The sequence below is a fragment of the Trichinella spiralis genome, assembly GCF_000181795.1.
Source record: "Trichinella spiralis strain ISS 195 chromosome Unknown Scfld5, whole genome shotgun sequence".
In the NCBI taxonomy this organism is placed as follows: domain Eukaryota; kingdom Metazoa; phylum Nematoda; class Enoplea; order Trichinellida; family Trichinellidae; genus Trichinella; species Trichinella spiralis.
The window spans coordinates 2,565,787-2,583,130 of NW_003526944.1; the positions used below are offsets into that span (position 1 = coordinate 2,565,787).

Here is a 17,344-nt window from a genome sequence, read left to right on the forward strand (position 1 = left end):
AGGGGGGGCAAAGCCTATTTCCAGTAATACCAGATCATTTCTTCGGATTTCAAGATTTCCACTCTGGTGTGGCCCATGAAGGGTACAGCGTCACATTCCCCATGTTTTTAATGTACAGAAAATTTACCCCAAAGTAAGTTGATAAGTTTTTCTAATCCATATAAGTTCCCCAAAAGTAAGAATCCTTTTATTGAAATTTATTTAACGCGTAAAAAGTTTGGGCGGGATAATTCGAGATTTTTGAAATTGAAGGAAAACCAGTTATCTGGTGGTTTTGGAGAGGATTTTAATTTTGCCAAGGTTTTAATAGCTTTAATAGCGGAGGGCGAAAAGGCGGTCTGTAAGGGTATCGTGGAATTTTGAAAGTACAGAAGATTTCAAGGAAGGCTCCAAGGTAAATTTAAGTAAAGGGATGAGCAAGAGTAATAAAGATTGTTGATGTCGAATTGTGTAGAAGGCTAGTGAGCCAAAGGAAAAGAGCCAAGTGAGGAAGCATTGGGAATCGAGCCAGCATGCCGTTTGTGTTTAGTAGGCACTCGTTATAACTTGTTGCCGCTAACATCCATACTTACAATCCACTTCCTGACCATCAGAGGTTTCACATGAATTGGCGGAACAAAAGCGATCATTGCAGTTGTTTATTATGATGCAACGAGCCCATTTTATTAATTTTATTTTATCAAGTGCAAACTTGTTTTCTACTGTAATATAAATGCATCGGTGGTGCCGTGAGAAGGAAATGAAGTCCGCTGTTCTGCCTCTTCTTCAGCCGGATCCGGAACAAAACGAACGTCACCGACTGGTGAGGACTGTTACACTAAGTCGAGGCTTCAGCATTTGGTTGAGCCGTTTGTAGTGGAGAAAAAAAAAAATAGAACTGTAGCAAATATTTTTCTCCTATATCAGATAATGATTTAGCTAGCCACATGATGATGCATGTGTAACAACCATGGCTGTACGGTGGCGTTGCTAATTGCAGGTCCAGCTGAGGCAGACGCAGAGCCGCGGCAATCCCGCCCAGTTCAAAGATGCCGCCGGCGAAAACCGCGGTTGTCTTCTGGCGACAGACCCGCATGACCCGACGTCAGAACTGAACTAGCCGTTGTTAAGCATGTCGTTCGGTCATTGACCCAATGGCTCTCCGGTCGCTGATGGTCCGTCGTATGTGCAGGTAACTCTGGTAAGTACAGAAAACAACACAGAATGATAAGTATGTATACAGGTAAGTCACGTGAGTAAAGAAGATGAGTGTACAGGTAATTTTTTTTATTTTCCCCCCCATAACAGGAAATGATGCATAATATAAGGAGTGTACAGGTAAGTTTAAGTACAGAAGATGGGGTAAAACAGGTAAACACAGGTAAGTATATATCAGAACACAGGTAAGTAGATATCAGAACACAGGTAAGTCAAAAGTATAATCAAAAGAATGGTAAGGTAAGTCTACGATGTGTACAGAAAGTGGACAGAAGTTTAGTAGGTACAGAATATAGCAATTATAAAAAAAGAATTTGAAATGAAATTTAGACCGGGTCAGCCTGTACGGATGAAAAATCTCCTGAGGTGACGCCCTAAAGCAAGACAAAATTTGCATAATCCCCCTGGGGGCAAATATTGTGCAATAAAATGCCTAAGGCGTAGCCTGGGGGGAATATGCAAATTTTTTACGCCCTGAGGCATAGCCTCAGGCAACGCCTGGGGCTAAATTTCTGAAAAATCGAAAATTTTTGAAAAAATGCCTGAGGCATAGCCCGAGGCGTAGCCTGAGGGCATAAAAAATTTGCATATTACCCCTAGGCGATAAAAAAATTTGCATAAATACTCCCTGAGGGCAAATAATATGCAATAAAATGCCTAAGGCGTAGCCTGAAAGCATATGCAAATTTTTATTTTCTGGCATACTTTCCCTTGCTTGTTATGCAATCCTTCATACTTACTTCCTCTTATTTCACCTACCTGGAACTATTTTTATGCTTACCTGTAATCTTCTCCTGTAATCTTCTTAATCTTACCTGTCACCCACATTACTAATATCCATTTACGTGTAATCTACTAACTTACCTAAACGTTATTACGCTTAGCTAAAACCTCTTTCCAACGTAGATATGAAATCCAAAATTTCTAAAATCTAAAATTAGAATACTTACCTCATATAAACACTGGCATGAGAACCACACTGCGAGTGCATCTGAAAAACAATTCAAAAATTAAAAAAATCCACATCCAGTAATTATTTACTTAGTTCCTAATATTCCATTCACTTTTGTAGAGTAAAACATATTTGCCTGATCCCTATTAATCTGGGTAATTGGAACAACAAATCTAATGACGTAATTCAGTGCAGTCATGAGAAAATCTTTCCAAACGAACTCTAAAATTAAAGGATTAAAGCAAAACTAATCAATAAGAAACATCAAAACAATGATATGCACTTTTCTTGTGGTATAATTACTTTTTATATAGCTTGTTTGTTTACTTCGTATACGAATTCGCAGAAAAACTGAAAACATTAGTTATTTACGTACTACTAAACGACATTTCAATGTTCATGGACGTATGCATCCTAACTTTTACGCATTAAATGATTCAAGTAAAGATTCTTACTTTGTGTACTTATATGTAGTTGGACTTGGACTTGTACGGACTAATACTACTTGGACTAATACGGACTTCTTAAGTCTTCCATTCGATGATGTAATCGAAAGTTATCATCATAAAAATCAGTACTTACCCGTTATAGCGATGTATAGCGACTGTATACCAGTTAGTTTCAACGTCTCTATTGCTAAAATCTGAAAAAATCTATTACTTCTTACTCATTTCCATATGCCAAGCCAAATAAATACAAGCAGGAAACGCCACTATGCCAAAACTATGGCATCGGCAGGGGATCCATAACATTTCCATTGGATGCCTCAAACTAAAATTATCACGTACAAAATCTCTTCATACCTATTTTCAACATGCCACAATTACAACCACTAAACGCCAAGTCGAACTGTCACGGTGGGAGAATGTATACTGATTCCATATCTGTTACCATGTTGTAGAATATTCTATTCCTATCATAAGCAATATCTAATTCATTCTTACATATAGTGATAAGAAAAACTTCATTGTGACGTTTATATGAACTTCAAGTAACACTGGGTTACTACGGTAATGACATAACAACTCTTTGATAGCAAAAGTGTAATCCATTGTCATGAATTTTTTGCATTTCTTGTAATAGCCTGAAAATTATTTCAAAGTTAAATTGGAGAAATAAAACAGACGACAAAATGATTTGCGTTTGAAAATTATTATGATGCACTGTTATTCGTCTTCAATTACTTTTTATAATATGGCGGTTTCATGTAAGTTATTGCAATTCAATTCAGATCATATATACTGTACGCAACATTCATGCATTACTTACTTGTTATGCATAAGCAAAGAAATCAATCATGTAACGAAACATTCCATTTGAAGTATTCTACAGCATGTTTTTTGAAGAAATTTCTAAAGCTATGGGAGAATGTAGGGAAGGCAAGTTAGCAAACGGATCCGTAACTTCGGAACAAAGATTTAAAAGCTGGGCCGATTGTCCTTTAAGCATGCAGTATATGCTTGGCAGAGTTCTGTTGAGGACTTTACCGATTGTTACCGTTTGTCGAAACAATCTGTCATCATCTGATCACTTCTGAAGCAAAGCTGGCTGACAGACCGGCACTTTCAGAACCTAAAATAAGCGGCTGTCTGTTTATTTGTCAGACCGTTTCCGTCGGCATTCAACAACCAAGTTAGAAATGGCACGGAAACAAGGAATCTTGAATCAAATAATCAAAAATACTTTTCAAAATTATTATGATGAGTAACTGATCATCTTCACTTACTTTTTATAATATAGCTGTTAAATAATACTTGATATAAACGTGAAGTGATGTGAATTTCTGAAAGTGAATTTTATTAGTGTAGTCATCTCAAATTAAAAAACAGTAATACGTACTTCTCTGTCCTCAGCATCTGAGGTAGCTGAAATTTAGAAAAAATAATACAGTCACAGACACCCTTTAGTTCCCAATCACCATATTAGTAGAGTAATACAAATGACATGCATGACATAACACCACCACTATGCATAATATAACTTACCTAATATTCACAGATAGCATTGAAGAGCGGAATTATAGTTGATCCCCTTCGTGCTGCCATAGCCATAAACTGAATAACGGAATGTGTACAAAGTACTCTGATTAAACATATAGCGCTGAGTAAACTATGCAAATAATAAACCACTTTGTCTGCGGTGGAACAACCTAATTTGAATGCAGTAATAGCACAGTGAAATGAATATAGCGAACAATTTTATTTAATAACATGATGAAATTTATTACGTTTTTATTTACACACTGCACATTACTAAGCAAAATAGCACTATTATGCAAATTTCTTTTGTTAAAATTAGATGAAATGAACACTTATTAACCTGAAGCATTGCAAATTACTAAAAATAATCGGAAATGCTATTATCGCGTTGCTGAATTTATTTGCTAGAACGTTGGACAAGAACAAACAAAGTATATCACTCGAATAATATTTCTCTTATAATCTAAGGTACATGGATAATAATTAAATGGCTTCTACTGAAATTAGTATAGAGAATAAAAACATTTCTGAGATTTGTAAAACATTAAATAACATTAATGAAATTTTATTGTAAACATTACCACATAAATTATTAAATGCTAATTCTGAACAAAGCAAGCAGATTTAAATATCCAAAGTAGTATTCATTTTCTGTTTCAATGAATTAATAGCTGCTGTAGCGGATGACAATTACAATTAATTACGAGTAATGCACAAGTAAAGATGACAAAAGAATAAATTCAACCAAGTATAAAATAAATTTAGCTTCAAATTCATCTATAGAAAAAAATGTCCATGAAAAGAAGAACCAATGAACGACTTATTCGTTACGTCGCAATCATTTCTTCGAATTATGTATAAGCTGTACATTTTGATAAAATCAATGGACAAATAAATTGCTAAACTTATAGATTTTCATATTGTGAATCATAGAGTGCAATTTAACATGGCTGCTCAAGGAAATCAAGAGAGTTACATACAGAAAGGACTTTCAGAGTTCAGTTTATTCAAGGATAAAAACGGAATACTGATTTCAGTTAATGGGCCAAGGTTTGTAAAGAATTGTCCCCACTTCATGACAGAGATATCCCAAGGAAGAAAGTGAATGCTTGAGAACGCTAAAACATAGCAGCAGCTGTCTAAACACTTTTAAACACAATAAATGCAGGAGTGCTTGGCAACTGTATCAATTCAGAGGAAAAGCAGGCAGCTTCAAGAGCTGGTGACATTTAGGATTTAGTACAATGAGTGTGCATTTCCAGTCGATAACACTGAGAAAGTACACTAAGATTTATCCCAAGTCACCACGGTTAAACGTTCTCTGTTCAACGGATAAGCATGATTCCGGTTCTTATTGGTGTCTTCTAGAGCAAGTAATATTTCTCATTTATTGGGAGGGAAAGGCAATAATGAATGCGGGGAAAAAAGGAGGGAGAATTGGTGGGATGTAGGGAGTGAAAGTTGTTATAAACTGAATCGTTATCATTCAATCAACTTTCACCTTTACTAATAAGGCGTTGCCTTTAATCTGTCAATATAATCAATAGCTGGGAAGGTAACGTCGAGTTCCAAAGGATGGAGAACATGCACATTGATTTATATACTATCTGTCTTCATAATACTAGTAAAATAGCAGAACATTTCACAGTTCGCTTTCAAAGATATTGGACATGATAGGACAGATTACAATTTGAATATTCGAGGGTAGGAATGTCGGCTGAAGTGCACAAGAACGAGAGTATTTATCAACAAAATAGAAACTACAAGATGATGAAATAGATCTGTCGCATCAGCAACTTGTATTACAGAAAATATAAAAGAGAATGTAGAAAATACTCAACTGTTATTTCAGTACAATGACACAATTGCCCTTTTTGAGAACTATGAAGAAAAAGCTTTTCATTGTAAATCAGTGATTTATTTCATGAATATTATCAATTATTAAGCTCTGTCTTTCCAGCGCGATTCAGAATGGCGCGAAAATCCCAGAATCATGGAACAGGAAAGAACTGCCTTTCTACTCATGCATTTCAAGAATTCTCTGTACATTGAACTAAACATAAATTATGTACCTTATTATGATATACTACAGTTCATTCGAAAATATCTTGAAACATCTCTAAAAGTGTAGCTGAAACAGTTATTTTCATTGATGAATGAAAATTTGCATAAAATTGAATTTTCAATTAACAGTTCTGAAAAATGCATTTGCAGGTTGCTCTTTATTTACTAATCTATTTCGTAAACGCTGTTACGTTCTTATTTACACATTTCATAATATGACTTTACTCATATGAAAACGCATTAGCATGCAAATTTATTTGACTGAAATCACCTAAATACCTGTGAAGCTGAATTCATAAAAACGACCGAAACATCTAACTTTCATTCTACCATATTATTTCACATGCAAAATATCAATCTGAGCAAAACAATTAACTCAAATATATGAAAACAACATGAAAAACTTTCCTAATAAATAAAAGAAATCAAATTAGCATTTCTTTAGGAGAGAACTCGTTGAATTTCACAAAATACAGAATTTCAAAACATCTGGGTGCTACATTTACAAGAAAACAATGTATTTTTGTTATATTGTACTAAATTATACTAAATGAATGAATTTTGATTTGGATTTGTTGTTAAAACATTAAATAATTTCAATTTAAATAAATCTGATGTGTCATCACCATCAAAATCGCTTTTGAAGAGTGGTGAAAAGTGAAAATCCTTTGATTATACTTACTTCCCAGGTTTTTTTACAATTTTTTACTTTTTATTTAGGAATTCGAAAAACGATCTAATAAAATGTCGTCTGCTATTTGAATGTTATTAGAGATGATGAAGTTTTAGTTTCACTTTGCAAAAGTTATAAATGAATTTCTATGAAAAGTGGCAATGTTTTATATAGTGCGTTTTAAGAAAGAAGAAAAGCGAAAACTGAACAGTAAATATGAAAAACGGCTTACCTGATAGCAGGGATGTTGATCATGAAATATGAAGGCTTTTATAATTTCGAATCAATGCTGGTATTTGTTGAAGTGAAGCACCAGAAATGAGCAAATTACCCGGCGCCGTAACGAGAATGTTCTTCATTAGCAAATACTCATATAATAATCGCCTAAAAATAATAAACCTGCCTTTATATATATAATAAATTGCTTTTAAACTTTGAATGAATGCCGTCAGCAGTGTTCGTCATTAAATTTGCATAAAGTTAGTTAATAATAATAATAATAAGTATAGTTCGTTGACCTCTTTGTAATTGCACGTATGTTTGCGCAGTGTGAAATGAGGCACTAAGCTGCTTTCAAAGTGCTTGAAGGCATAACATTATTTAGCGGTTGTAGATGCTGCCTACTGAGTTTTCGCATCTGAAAAAGTAAATTCATCAATTTATCGGTGTGGTTTTACTCGGTCCCGCTTTTCTCTCATTGGTCTTTGCCCACGCTATTTTATTAGACCGTCAAATCTTTGTCGTATTGGTTTTCATTTTATTTGGCCGTGAAGTCTTTGTCGTAATGGTTTTTTTTGTCTAATTGCTCATTGATTCAAACTCTTCAGTTATGATTAAGATTTGACGATCCAATAAAATAGCGTGGGTAAAGACCAATGAGAGAAAAGCGGGACCGAGTAGTACCAAACCCAATTTATCAGTTTTCCAAATACCTCGTAAGAAAGTGCTTTATACAGAAAAAGTCTCGAATAACTCCAAAACAAATTTTTGAAAAATGAACCGCAAAAGTGGAAAAAAACTTTTTAAATGTCAATAATGGTGTGGGCAGTTTTGGAATGTTACGTTAGTTAGTTAGGAAAATAATTTGCATAAAAGTAGCTGTGAATGTGATGCTTACCGTTTTCATTGAAGCAATGCCCGTTAAATGGGTTGGTTTTCAGCGTTGTTCGTACTGGATGTAATATGCTTCAGTTTTCTTGTTATCCAATACAAGCATTACTGATGTGGAAATTTTGATGTATGTCCATTGAACCCAAGTGAACCATCAGCGAGTGATGAATGATTCCACAGACGAATGGGCTTTCGACGTGAACAGTTTACAAAATATTTATTGTGGAATAAAAGTGAACAAAATTACCGGATGTTAGCTACTTAGTTGTTTTGGGGAAGTAAATCTAAAAAAGTGCAAAAAAGATCTTGTCTAGTTTGTGAATGTTTCATCATAGATATTGTACAATGTATAATGACAAGTAGAGAGGTAAATGAAAATGTACCACTGTTTCTAGTTTGACGAGTAACGTGAAACGTTACACTGGTTATTGTTTTATTTGTATCTGTTTAAGAAAAACGATTTTGAAAACTGGAACATGCGTCTGCATGTACATGTATGTATGTAATCATGCAAAAACGCAATATATCCCTAAATATTATATGCAAATTTTCTACGAGGAATGTTTGCAATAGATCGAATTTATCTTTTCCCTTTCTTCTTTACATATTAATTGAAAGAAATAAATTGACAACACAATGCTTTGGAACAAATCAAATCAAATCAAATCGAAGAGAAATCAGCAATTGAAAAAGTAATACATGAACACCACTGAGCAATGAATGTATCGTCTATTGTTAACCTGAAAAAGTATATCGAAAAAATATACTTACTTGCACACATGTAACAACAACATATTAATAATATTGTATGCAAATTATCAATTGGATATTATTATTATGGAGTGGAGTAGCAGAATAAATATATTTAGAAAAGATGGTAACACGGGAAGAGAGAGAGATTAAGAAACTGCAACGGAACGCCGGCCGCACAAACAAACCATGCTCAGACAGAAGAAAGAATGATGACGATATATAAAATCAAGTCTTGCAAATTTTAAATTCAGATCCACAAATCAGAATTGACCAATCAGATTGCGCTGTGAATTAATTCTCCGGGCGGTTACAGATAGATAGATAGATAGATAGCCTTTAATTATTTTCTTTCACTTTCCGCATTTATAGACAGGCACAACAACCAGAAATGTAATTCATTACTTATTATTATTCATCTATTCAATTCAACGTTCAATGAATGCATTTTTATTTTTTTCAACTGTTTTTTCCATTCATCAAAAACAAAGTCTTCAAAATTTACAACTTCATCTTGGGATCACACAAGTGAAATATTGCTGACAATGCAGTCGGTGACAGTTGCAGTTGCAAATTGGAAACAAAGCGAAAAAAATGCTTTCCTTTCTCAGTTGATTATTAATTATTATTATCATTAACAATACACAAAAAACAACTTGTAACAAAATTCGGAACATGTTTAGATAAATAATAGACATTAGACACCGACATAAGATATACATATATACGTACGTACATGTGGATAAATATAATGTATGCATGGATTATGCATATGTGCAGAGAAAGAGAGAGAAGAAAGAGACCAGTTGTGGGAGAAATTTTTTTTAAAAAGAAAGTCGGTAGAAAATATTAAAAATAAATAATTATTAAATTAGAATAAAAAGCGGAAAGAATTGGTTAACGCGCAAGTAGATTGGATTAACATTGGGTAGTTTTGAGTTGAGCAAATTCAGCGGCCGCAGTGATGACCGTATTGACGACAGCAGTAGCTTGACAGCAGACGTTATTCGTATCGGCGGTGGTCGCAGCGGGGGACGACGAAGACGACGACGAAGAGGAGGACGAGGAAGAGGAAGAAGAGCAAGAGGAAAAGCAGATACTGCTGCTAGCACACGGATCCCAACTGCGACGATGCTGCTGATTGGCGCGTTGGGGGGCGAATTTTCCGCATGTCGACGTCGGCTTTTTCTCTTCATGGCCGTTCACTGAAACGCTTTTGTCAAGTGGACGCTTGTGCAGCGACGTCAGTAGCAGCATTTGTTCAGCCGAAGCCGACTTCTCTTGCAGCTTACTCAAATTCAGCGCCAGCCGTTCGTTGGTGGCCAACAGCGCTTGGATACGGTCGCGCTGTTCGTCGATCAACTGCTGCTTCTGGGCACTGGAATTCATCTCCTGCTGCAGTTCCTCTTCCACAAGTCTCAACCGATGCAATATCGGCTGCACCGGATCTGAGGACCATTTGATCGGCACCGATTCTTCATATCTACAGTAGAAGAAATTTTTAAAAAATTCAAAATAAAATAGAACCAATTAATAAATGAAATGAATAATAATAAATTCACTTTTGTTTCCAAGTTCGTTCACGCAGTTCAGCCTGTTGAAGTCGACTCTGAGATTCGTCCAAACGTATTCTCAACTCTTGCACTTCTCGGGCCAGCAGCAACTGAAATGTGATTTATTATACAATACAATACAATACAATAACATCAATAATAATTAATATTACAAGAACAAAACAAACAACATACCTCTGCCGTCTGCTGACAACCACCGCTTCTTTGGTTGAGCTGCTCACCCGAAACAGAGGAACCGCTGGCGATTGGGCACGAAATCGGCGGCACCGCGTTCACTGCAGCTATTGACAACGACATCGCTCGACTATGGTGGTGACCACCGGCGAAGTGAGGATTTGTTCTTGGGCGAGGATATTTGTTGTTGTTGTTGCTGTTGTTAGAAGAGACCGTCTAAAATGGAAAATAAAAAAAAACTGATAGATAGATGCAATGAAATAAATGTGTCTGTGATTTTGAAAAAAAAACACTGTTGCAAGCAACATTTCGGAACTTTCCTCCCAATACAATTAAAGTATAATTGTGTGCAAAGTGATATTTGAATTGCAATTGAATAAACAAAAAGAAAGAGTAAAAAATTTCGATCGCATACTTCCATTTGAGAACTTGCATGATGATTTGTGGAAGAGGACGTCGACGACGAGGACGACGACGAAGAAGATGAAGTAGAAGAATTTGTTGCCGTATGAAATGTATCGACCGAATCGATGGAACGTAACGGTGGTGCTCGCCGGAGCAAACGATCCACGTCAGAGGCACTACTGGCAGGCACAGCAGCTGTAATCGTAGTAGCAGTAGCAGAAGTAGTGGTGACAATAGTAGTAGGAGAGGCGGTGGCAGCAGCAGCAGAAGCAGAATTATCAGGTTTGTTCGTTTTAGCAGATGAAGACCATACAACGGGTACATGCTGCAGGGAATAGAGTGGATTGGCCACAGCGAGGGAAATGTCGTTGGACATTGTTGCCGACGAAGATGTCTGATCAGCAGCTGGCAAACGTTTCTCTGAACATCCGCTGCTGCTGTCTGCGCTGCCCACTGGACTGTTGCTCAACGAGTTGTAATCCGACGTGCCAATCGTCGACGGTTCTACAGTAATCGGATTTTGTGCATTGGAGGAAGATTTGAACAACAATGACGTGGTTTCGTCGACATAGCATATATCATCCGAACAAGCAGCAGCAGCAGCAGCAGTGGCACAACCACCAAAACTGAAATCACCTCCGCCGGCCACAAGCTGCTGCTGCTTTTGCTGCTGACCTGCGCTGATGTTCCCGTCCGCTGTTGTGGTTGTTGCTGCAGTTGTGGTGGTGATCGTTGTTGGCAATGCAGTGTTGTTACCAGTGGACTGGGTAGAAATGGATCTGCCCAATTCGAAACCGTTCGCTTTCGATAACGACAACTGCTGTTTCAAACGGCTCTGCTGTACCATCAATCCCATACGACGAAGACCAATGTTCTCATCAACTGCATTATACCACAAGTCATCATCTGTCAATGCTTTGGAACGTTCATCTCCACTGCTGTCAAAAGACAACGCTACACAAGGTGATTCACCCTTATTCTCATAATCTGAAGAGCCAGCCGATTCTGGAGAAGCTGAACTACAGCACGATATGTCTGACATGTTGTAAGCGCAACTGACGTCGTCAACAATTTTACAAAGACGATTCAAATTTTCCCAATTACTTTTCTAAATATAGCAACAACAACAACAATTAATTAATTAATTAATTAATTAATCAGTGAAGTGAATAATAACCAATAGTAACAACAACAGCAACAACAAAGCATTCTGTAATTTTTCAATTACTTTAGCAACTGCTTCCGGAAGTACTTCAATCAAATAACTGTGCAACAATGACAACTCTTTGCCTAAATCAATCACGCCACTCCACTCGGTAGTTTTGCAAGGAAAATTCGTACACAACGGGCTCTGTGTAATATGAATTTTTGAATGGTGAAAAATTAAAATTTCAAAAAGAAAAAAAGAATTACAGATATGCGACGCAAAAATTGTCGCATGTGTTGCCATTCTCCTTCGACGAACCGATTCATGAATTCCATGTAATGTTCTTTGGCGCCAAATTTCGTAAAATTAGCCAACGTTTGCACCGTTTTGGCGACTAGAGTTAAATTTCGAGCTGTTTTCCCGTACGGATATTCTGCAAATTGACAAGCCGATCAATTCAGATGAAAATTAATCAATTCACAGAGACGAATATGAAAAAATCATCCTCACCCTGGACTAAGTTGAATAGACTGGGCGAAAGAATTGCAGGGCAAAGAAAGCGAAGAAATATACTAGATGAGATCAAATTGTCGGCCAATTCTCCACGTCCACAATCAGCCAGACGATTACGCAACTCGTGAAAAACTAGCCGAAGCTCTCTTAAAATATTAAAATTAAAAATGAATGACTAAACAAAATTTCATCGAACAAATAATAATTTACATTGGAAACTCGTAAAAAGAGTTCAAAATTCTTCCCCAAGCAGCATGAACTGTTGTTAACAGTGCTTCCTGATGTTTGACAATATCAGCCGAAGCTGGCAATTTCTCCGGATCCACCTGAGAAAATAAATTGTCAATGTTACTTATGAAGAAGAAGAAGAAGAAGAAGAAGAAGAACTATTTGCCGTTTCATCATATACCTCACAATCTTCACCCGAATCTTGAACACTTTGAACAAATGACGCCAACGTCCGTTGGATATACTGCTCACCGATCATTTTAATGTACGCTTCCATCGCTTTTGTCGCCAAAGAATTGCCACGGAACATCAAATGGTCGTTCTCTGCAATGCACAAATTAAATTAATATATGCATGCATGTACAACTTTCAGCTACTAGTAATTCTGACGAACATACCCAGTGTTTTAATTTCGCTCATGATGAGATCACAAAGAAAATGTTTGGCTAAATTTTGAGAATGCATGATTCGTATCAGACTTGTGGCAAAATCTTCCTACAATTTAAAAAAGAAATTATCCATCCGATTGAAAAGTAAAAGAAAAGAAAAACTTTTTTCCAACATACCTTTGCTTTCACTCCCAAAACAGGTTCCAAAGCTAAACACGTTTCAAGATATTTGTCAGTTAAAAACTACAATAAATAAATGTAAATATTTTAAAATAAAAATGACAATTTTTATAAATTCACTTGTAGCAGTCTGCTGTAAGCTTTCAACGGTAAGATGCTAATACTCTGAAATCGAGCTTTCACCCGCAGTGAAATGGTTTCGCCTTTGCTGGCTGATTTCTCTTGGCCATTTAAAACGTACCTCAAAAATGATAAATTGTTGCAAAAATTCTAATTTAAATATTTCTGTTTCGTTCACCATTTTTCCACTGCATATTTCGAGCAAAGTTCTCGTACAGGTATGCGAACTGAGCCAACCAACGTATTGCGATCTTTGCGCTTCTTTCTCTCAGATTCGCGGTAGAGGCAAATTTTCACCTCGTCCAATTTTATCAAATTACTAAAACAACGAATAAAAAATACATATAAATATAATAATTCGTCTAGCGCAAAAATCACAAAAAAGCAAGCAAATAAATAAAACAAAAATTTAATATTAACAGAATAAAATCTTACTTTACAACAAACTGTTCACCCCAAAAGCAAATGTCCTGATTAAGTTTAGACGACGTCCTCGAATAGAGTTGGCTATCCAAAGCGAGTTCACAAAAATAACTGAAAATAAACAAAAAAAATTATTATTAATTAGATTAATATCAGATTCAAGTGGTGCAAAATTACCGTCGTTTCGCCGTTACGCCTTTTGCTTCAAGAATCCACACTTGCAACGATTTCTCTTTTCTTCTCATCTGATCCCGATTGGGCTGCATTGCGTGATTAAGGCTGCAAAACAAACAATATTTAATATTTCTGCTTCACAATGAAAGCAAGTATTGCATGCAAAGTAAATCTAAAAAAGAACAAAATCAAAATTTTACGACCTTTCTTTTTACGCCATGCTTCAACAATAATAAAACTGAAAAAAACAACATATACCATTTATTGTAAAATTTCAAGAGACTGTGCAATAAATATGCAAATACGGGTGAACATTAAATCAAAAATCAAATCAAAAATTTATTGCCCCAATAAAGCTATAAAGCACAACAACAAAAGAAAATGATTCAGAATTTGTGCAGTAAAAGCAGGTCGATCAATCAAATCAGTCACTACGCAACAATCACGAAACAAACAAACAAACAAACAAAAACGTGACACTGTCATACTGTGCGTCACAATAGTACTAAAAGCAATGCTTTAAAATTTAAAAATACAATTCCAACCTGATTATCGTAAAGTTAAGTACACAATCTCCGCTTTAAAAAAATAAAAAAAACTCATTCAATTAAAATAGCACTGAAGAAAATGAGCAAAAAAAATTAAACTGAATTAAATTAAGACCAAGTAATTCATTAACAAAGAAACACAACAACAATCAGTGCAGAATCAATCAGCCGATGCAGAAAATGAAAACAAAAAAAAAGATGACAGTTGTGCGTCTGAATCCGTTTTAAAAAAAATACTCTGCCAACCGTATTGTGCGTTTCAATTTACAAATGAACTATTTTGAAATTTCAAACACCCCCATTTGAACATTTGAATTTTTAAAGGAAATTATATATAAAAAAATAGAAATTTAAAAATAATAAACAAAAAAATTTGTTAAATTTGAAAAATAAATTGTTCATCAAAGAAATAAAAAAGAAATCTTAAAAAATGCATACAAAACAATATACAGTATGCCAAGAAAAAAGTAGGTATAAACATTAGTCGAATTTTAAATTTAAAAAGTTCTGAATAGTTCTGTTCGGTTAGTCAAGTGAAAGTGAATATATATATATATATATATTTTTTTTATGTGTAAGAAAAAAAGTTTCGCATACCTGTAAAGCCAACGATCCCGTTCGGCGGCTGTTCCGCAGGAGAAATATTTGGGCGTGGCAACGCCGGCTGAATTGACCGTCGTGACGCGAAAACAGTTCGGCGTTGCTAACAGCGACGAGTGGACGGACGAAGCTGAACAGCCGGCGTTGGACAGATCCACTACAGTATTGCAGCAGTTGGTGTTGGTGTTGGTGTTGCTGCTGCCGGTCTGGGGCAGCAGGCAAGCGGCCGCGCTGCTGCTGCCGCCGCTGCTAATAAGCAACGAATCGTGAGATCTCGAATTGCGCACCTTGTTCAGATCGTTCCAAGCCGACGTCGACGACAACGCCCCGTTTCTGAAAAACCAACTTAACACACAACATTTTCAATCGTGAACTTTTTTCCCACCACGAACGCAAATATTATAATAAACTGAAATTGATTACAGGCAACTGAAATACTAGAATACAACACTATACTACAGCCAGCGCCAGGTTATAAAATAGTACACGCCCCCGCCCACCCCACCCCACGTTCATTTTCTCTTGTGTTCTTCTTCTTCTTCTTCCGTTACAACGATGCTAAACTAAACTTGCCCACGCATTGAATAAACAAGCAAGCACCAAGCTCTTCTTTCATCGCTTTACCAACCCCAACAACTATGACACACACACGCACAGAGAAAGCGAGAAAAGGATTTCAAACAAACATTAAAGCACACAAATCATCATCATCAACGACAACAACAACAACAACAACCGTGTAAACTTTCTACAAAATCAAACAATCAAAATATCCCAATCACTGAGGGAATATATACATATAGATATGACAAAAAACAAAACCCAAAACAATACAACTAATTGTACTACTGCAATAATTCTTTTTTTTCCTTCAAAATAAAGTAATAACAAGAAAAAATAACACATTTACATTTTGAACGTAATAAATAGTATAATAAAATATCGGTAAAAATCAAATTCGAACAAAAGTTGTGACGTGTAAAAGTTTTGAAAAAAAAGAAGAATAATTTTTCTCAAAGAATACCGCCGCTACCTTTCAGTACCAACCGGCAAGTTGAAATTAACACAAAAGTAAAAAATAATAACACGATGCTGGACGACAATAAAGGATGAAATTGTCGTTTGTACGTAAGTATGCAAACTTTTTTATGCAAATAAAATGAATGAATGAAAAGACAAAAAAAAAAGAACAAATCAATTTCACTTACTTCACAGGCACTTCAAAGTTGGATCGTTTACGATCCAATTTCGACACGCTTTTCGTTCTTTTCAAAGCACTGTTGCGAAATGGTCTGGCAAAGAAATTCTGAAATGTAAATTTAATTTATTCAAAATGAAAAAAAAATTAATAAAATTTTAATAATAAAATAAGTGAAAATAAAATATAATATAATTTGTCTGTATAGTATTTTTTTAAATTTACTGTTGTGATGTTGTATATGTAATATGAATGAAGTGTATCTGGTGTGGAGAAAGAAGAAGCAGAAGAAGAAGAAGAAGAAGTGAAGCTAGAAAATTTGAAAGCTCGTCGTAGTAGCTTGTTTGTTGTCTATCCATCCCATTCGTCAATCCATCAATCCCGGCGCGAGATGCCAAGTGAAATTGCATAGAAGATGCAAAAACAAAACTTTCAAATATTTGATCAGAGAAAGCAGCACAAAGCCCCAACTACAGCTATAAACTATGCAACGCGTTCCACATTTTGTCATTGTCGTCACTTCTTCTTCTTCTTCTTCTTCTCCTTGCTCTTTTCATTCATAGACAAAGCTTAATACTGAATAGGAAAACAAGCGAGATAAAGAAGAAGAAGAAGAGAAAGCATTGATGCATTGAATATACAAAATTAGATTCAGCCGAAAAAAATACAGCAATAATGATAATAATAATAATAAAAGAAATGAAAATTTTTTCATTCCATTGATTAATCATCGAAAAAGATGGACAATGGGAAAAAAAGTTGCAAAATTATCCAACGGAGAAGAAAGCTTTTCGTCGTATGAAAAATTTCAAAATCCATTACACCGCCAACGTGGAGGAGGAGAGAGGGGAGGGGGTTGTCGAAAATATTTTTTATTCTCTACAGAACACCGAATATCCGGGTATGTGCCGGTCAGTTGAGATGGGTTCAAAGGCCATATTTATTT

General features: G+C 35.7%; 4 protein-coding genes across 4 annotated transcripts; 1 reads left to right on the forward strand and 3 right to left on the reverse strand.

The window, feature by feature from the left end:
* Positions 1 to 1,523: 1,523 nt before the first annotated feature.
* Tsp_04242 (hypothetical protein) lies at positions 1,524 to 3,201 on the reverse strand. The gene is made up of 10 exons (XM_003375008.1): positions 3,113 to 3,201; positions 2,817 to 2,920; positions 2,732 to 2,785; positions 2,453 to 2,500; positions 2,239 to 2,371; positions 2,161 to 2,188; positions 2,089 to 2,128; positions 1,823 to 1,866; positions 1,669 to 1,701; positions 1,524 to 1,571 (listed from the first exon to the last, which is right to left on the reverse strand). The coding sequence occupies exons 1-10, from the start codon at positions 3,199 to 3,201 to the stop codon at positions 1,524 to 1,526; spliced, it is 621 nt and encodes a 206-aa protein (XP_003375056.1).
* A 2,783-nt stretch (positions 3,202 to 5,984) lies between these two features.
* On the forward strand, positions 5,985 to 6,259 carry Tsp_04243 (conserved hypothetical protein). Its single transcript, XM_003375009.1, has 2 exons — positions 5,985 to 6,032; positions 6,089 to 6,259. The coding sequence occupies exons 1-2, from the start codon at positions 5,985 to 5,987 to the stop codon at positions 6,257 to 6,259; spliced, it is 219 nt and encodes a 72-aa protein (XP_003375057.1).
* Positions 6,260 to 9,643: 3,384 nt separating this feature from the next.
* Tsp_04244 (putative C2 domain protein) lies at positions 9,644 to 15,716 on the reverse strand. Its single transcript, XM_003375010.1, is given in 19 exon segments — positions 9,644 to 10,208; positions 10,288 to 10,388; positions 10,474 to 10,689; positions 10,889 to 11,986; positions 12,107 to 12,229; positions 12,292 to 12,458; positions 12,599 to 12,684; positions 12,749 to 12,864; positions 12,948 to 13,090; positions 13,165 to 13,261; positions 13,333 to 13,398; positions 13,456 to 13,576; positions 13,634 to 13,774; positions 13,891 to 13,989; positions 14,056 to 14,157; positions 14,526 to 14,557; positions 15,198 to 15,449; positions 15,462 to 15,533; positions 15,657 to 15,716. 19 exon segments carry the CDS (start codon positions 15,714 to 15,716, stop codon positions 9,644 to 9,646), a joined length of 3,657 nt encoding a protein of 1,218 aa, XP_003375058.1.
* A 160-nt stretch (positions 15,717 to 15,876) lies between these two features.
* On the reverse strand, positions 15,877 to 16,808 carry Tsp_04245 (conserved hypothetical protein). The gene is made up of 4 exons (XM_003375011.1): positions 16,624 to 16,808; positions 16,409 to 16,492; positions 16,018 to 16,048; positions 15,877 to 15,948 (listed from the first exon to the last, which is right to left on the reverse strand). Exons 1-4 carry the CDS (start codon positions 16,806 to 16,808, stop codon positions 15,877 to 15,879), a joined length of 372 nt encoding a protein of 123 aa, XP_003375059.1.
* Positions 16,809 to 17,344: the final 536 nt, after the last annotated feature.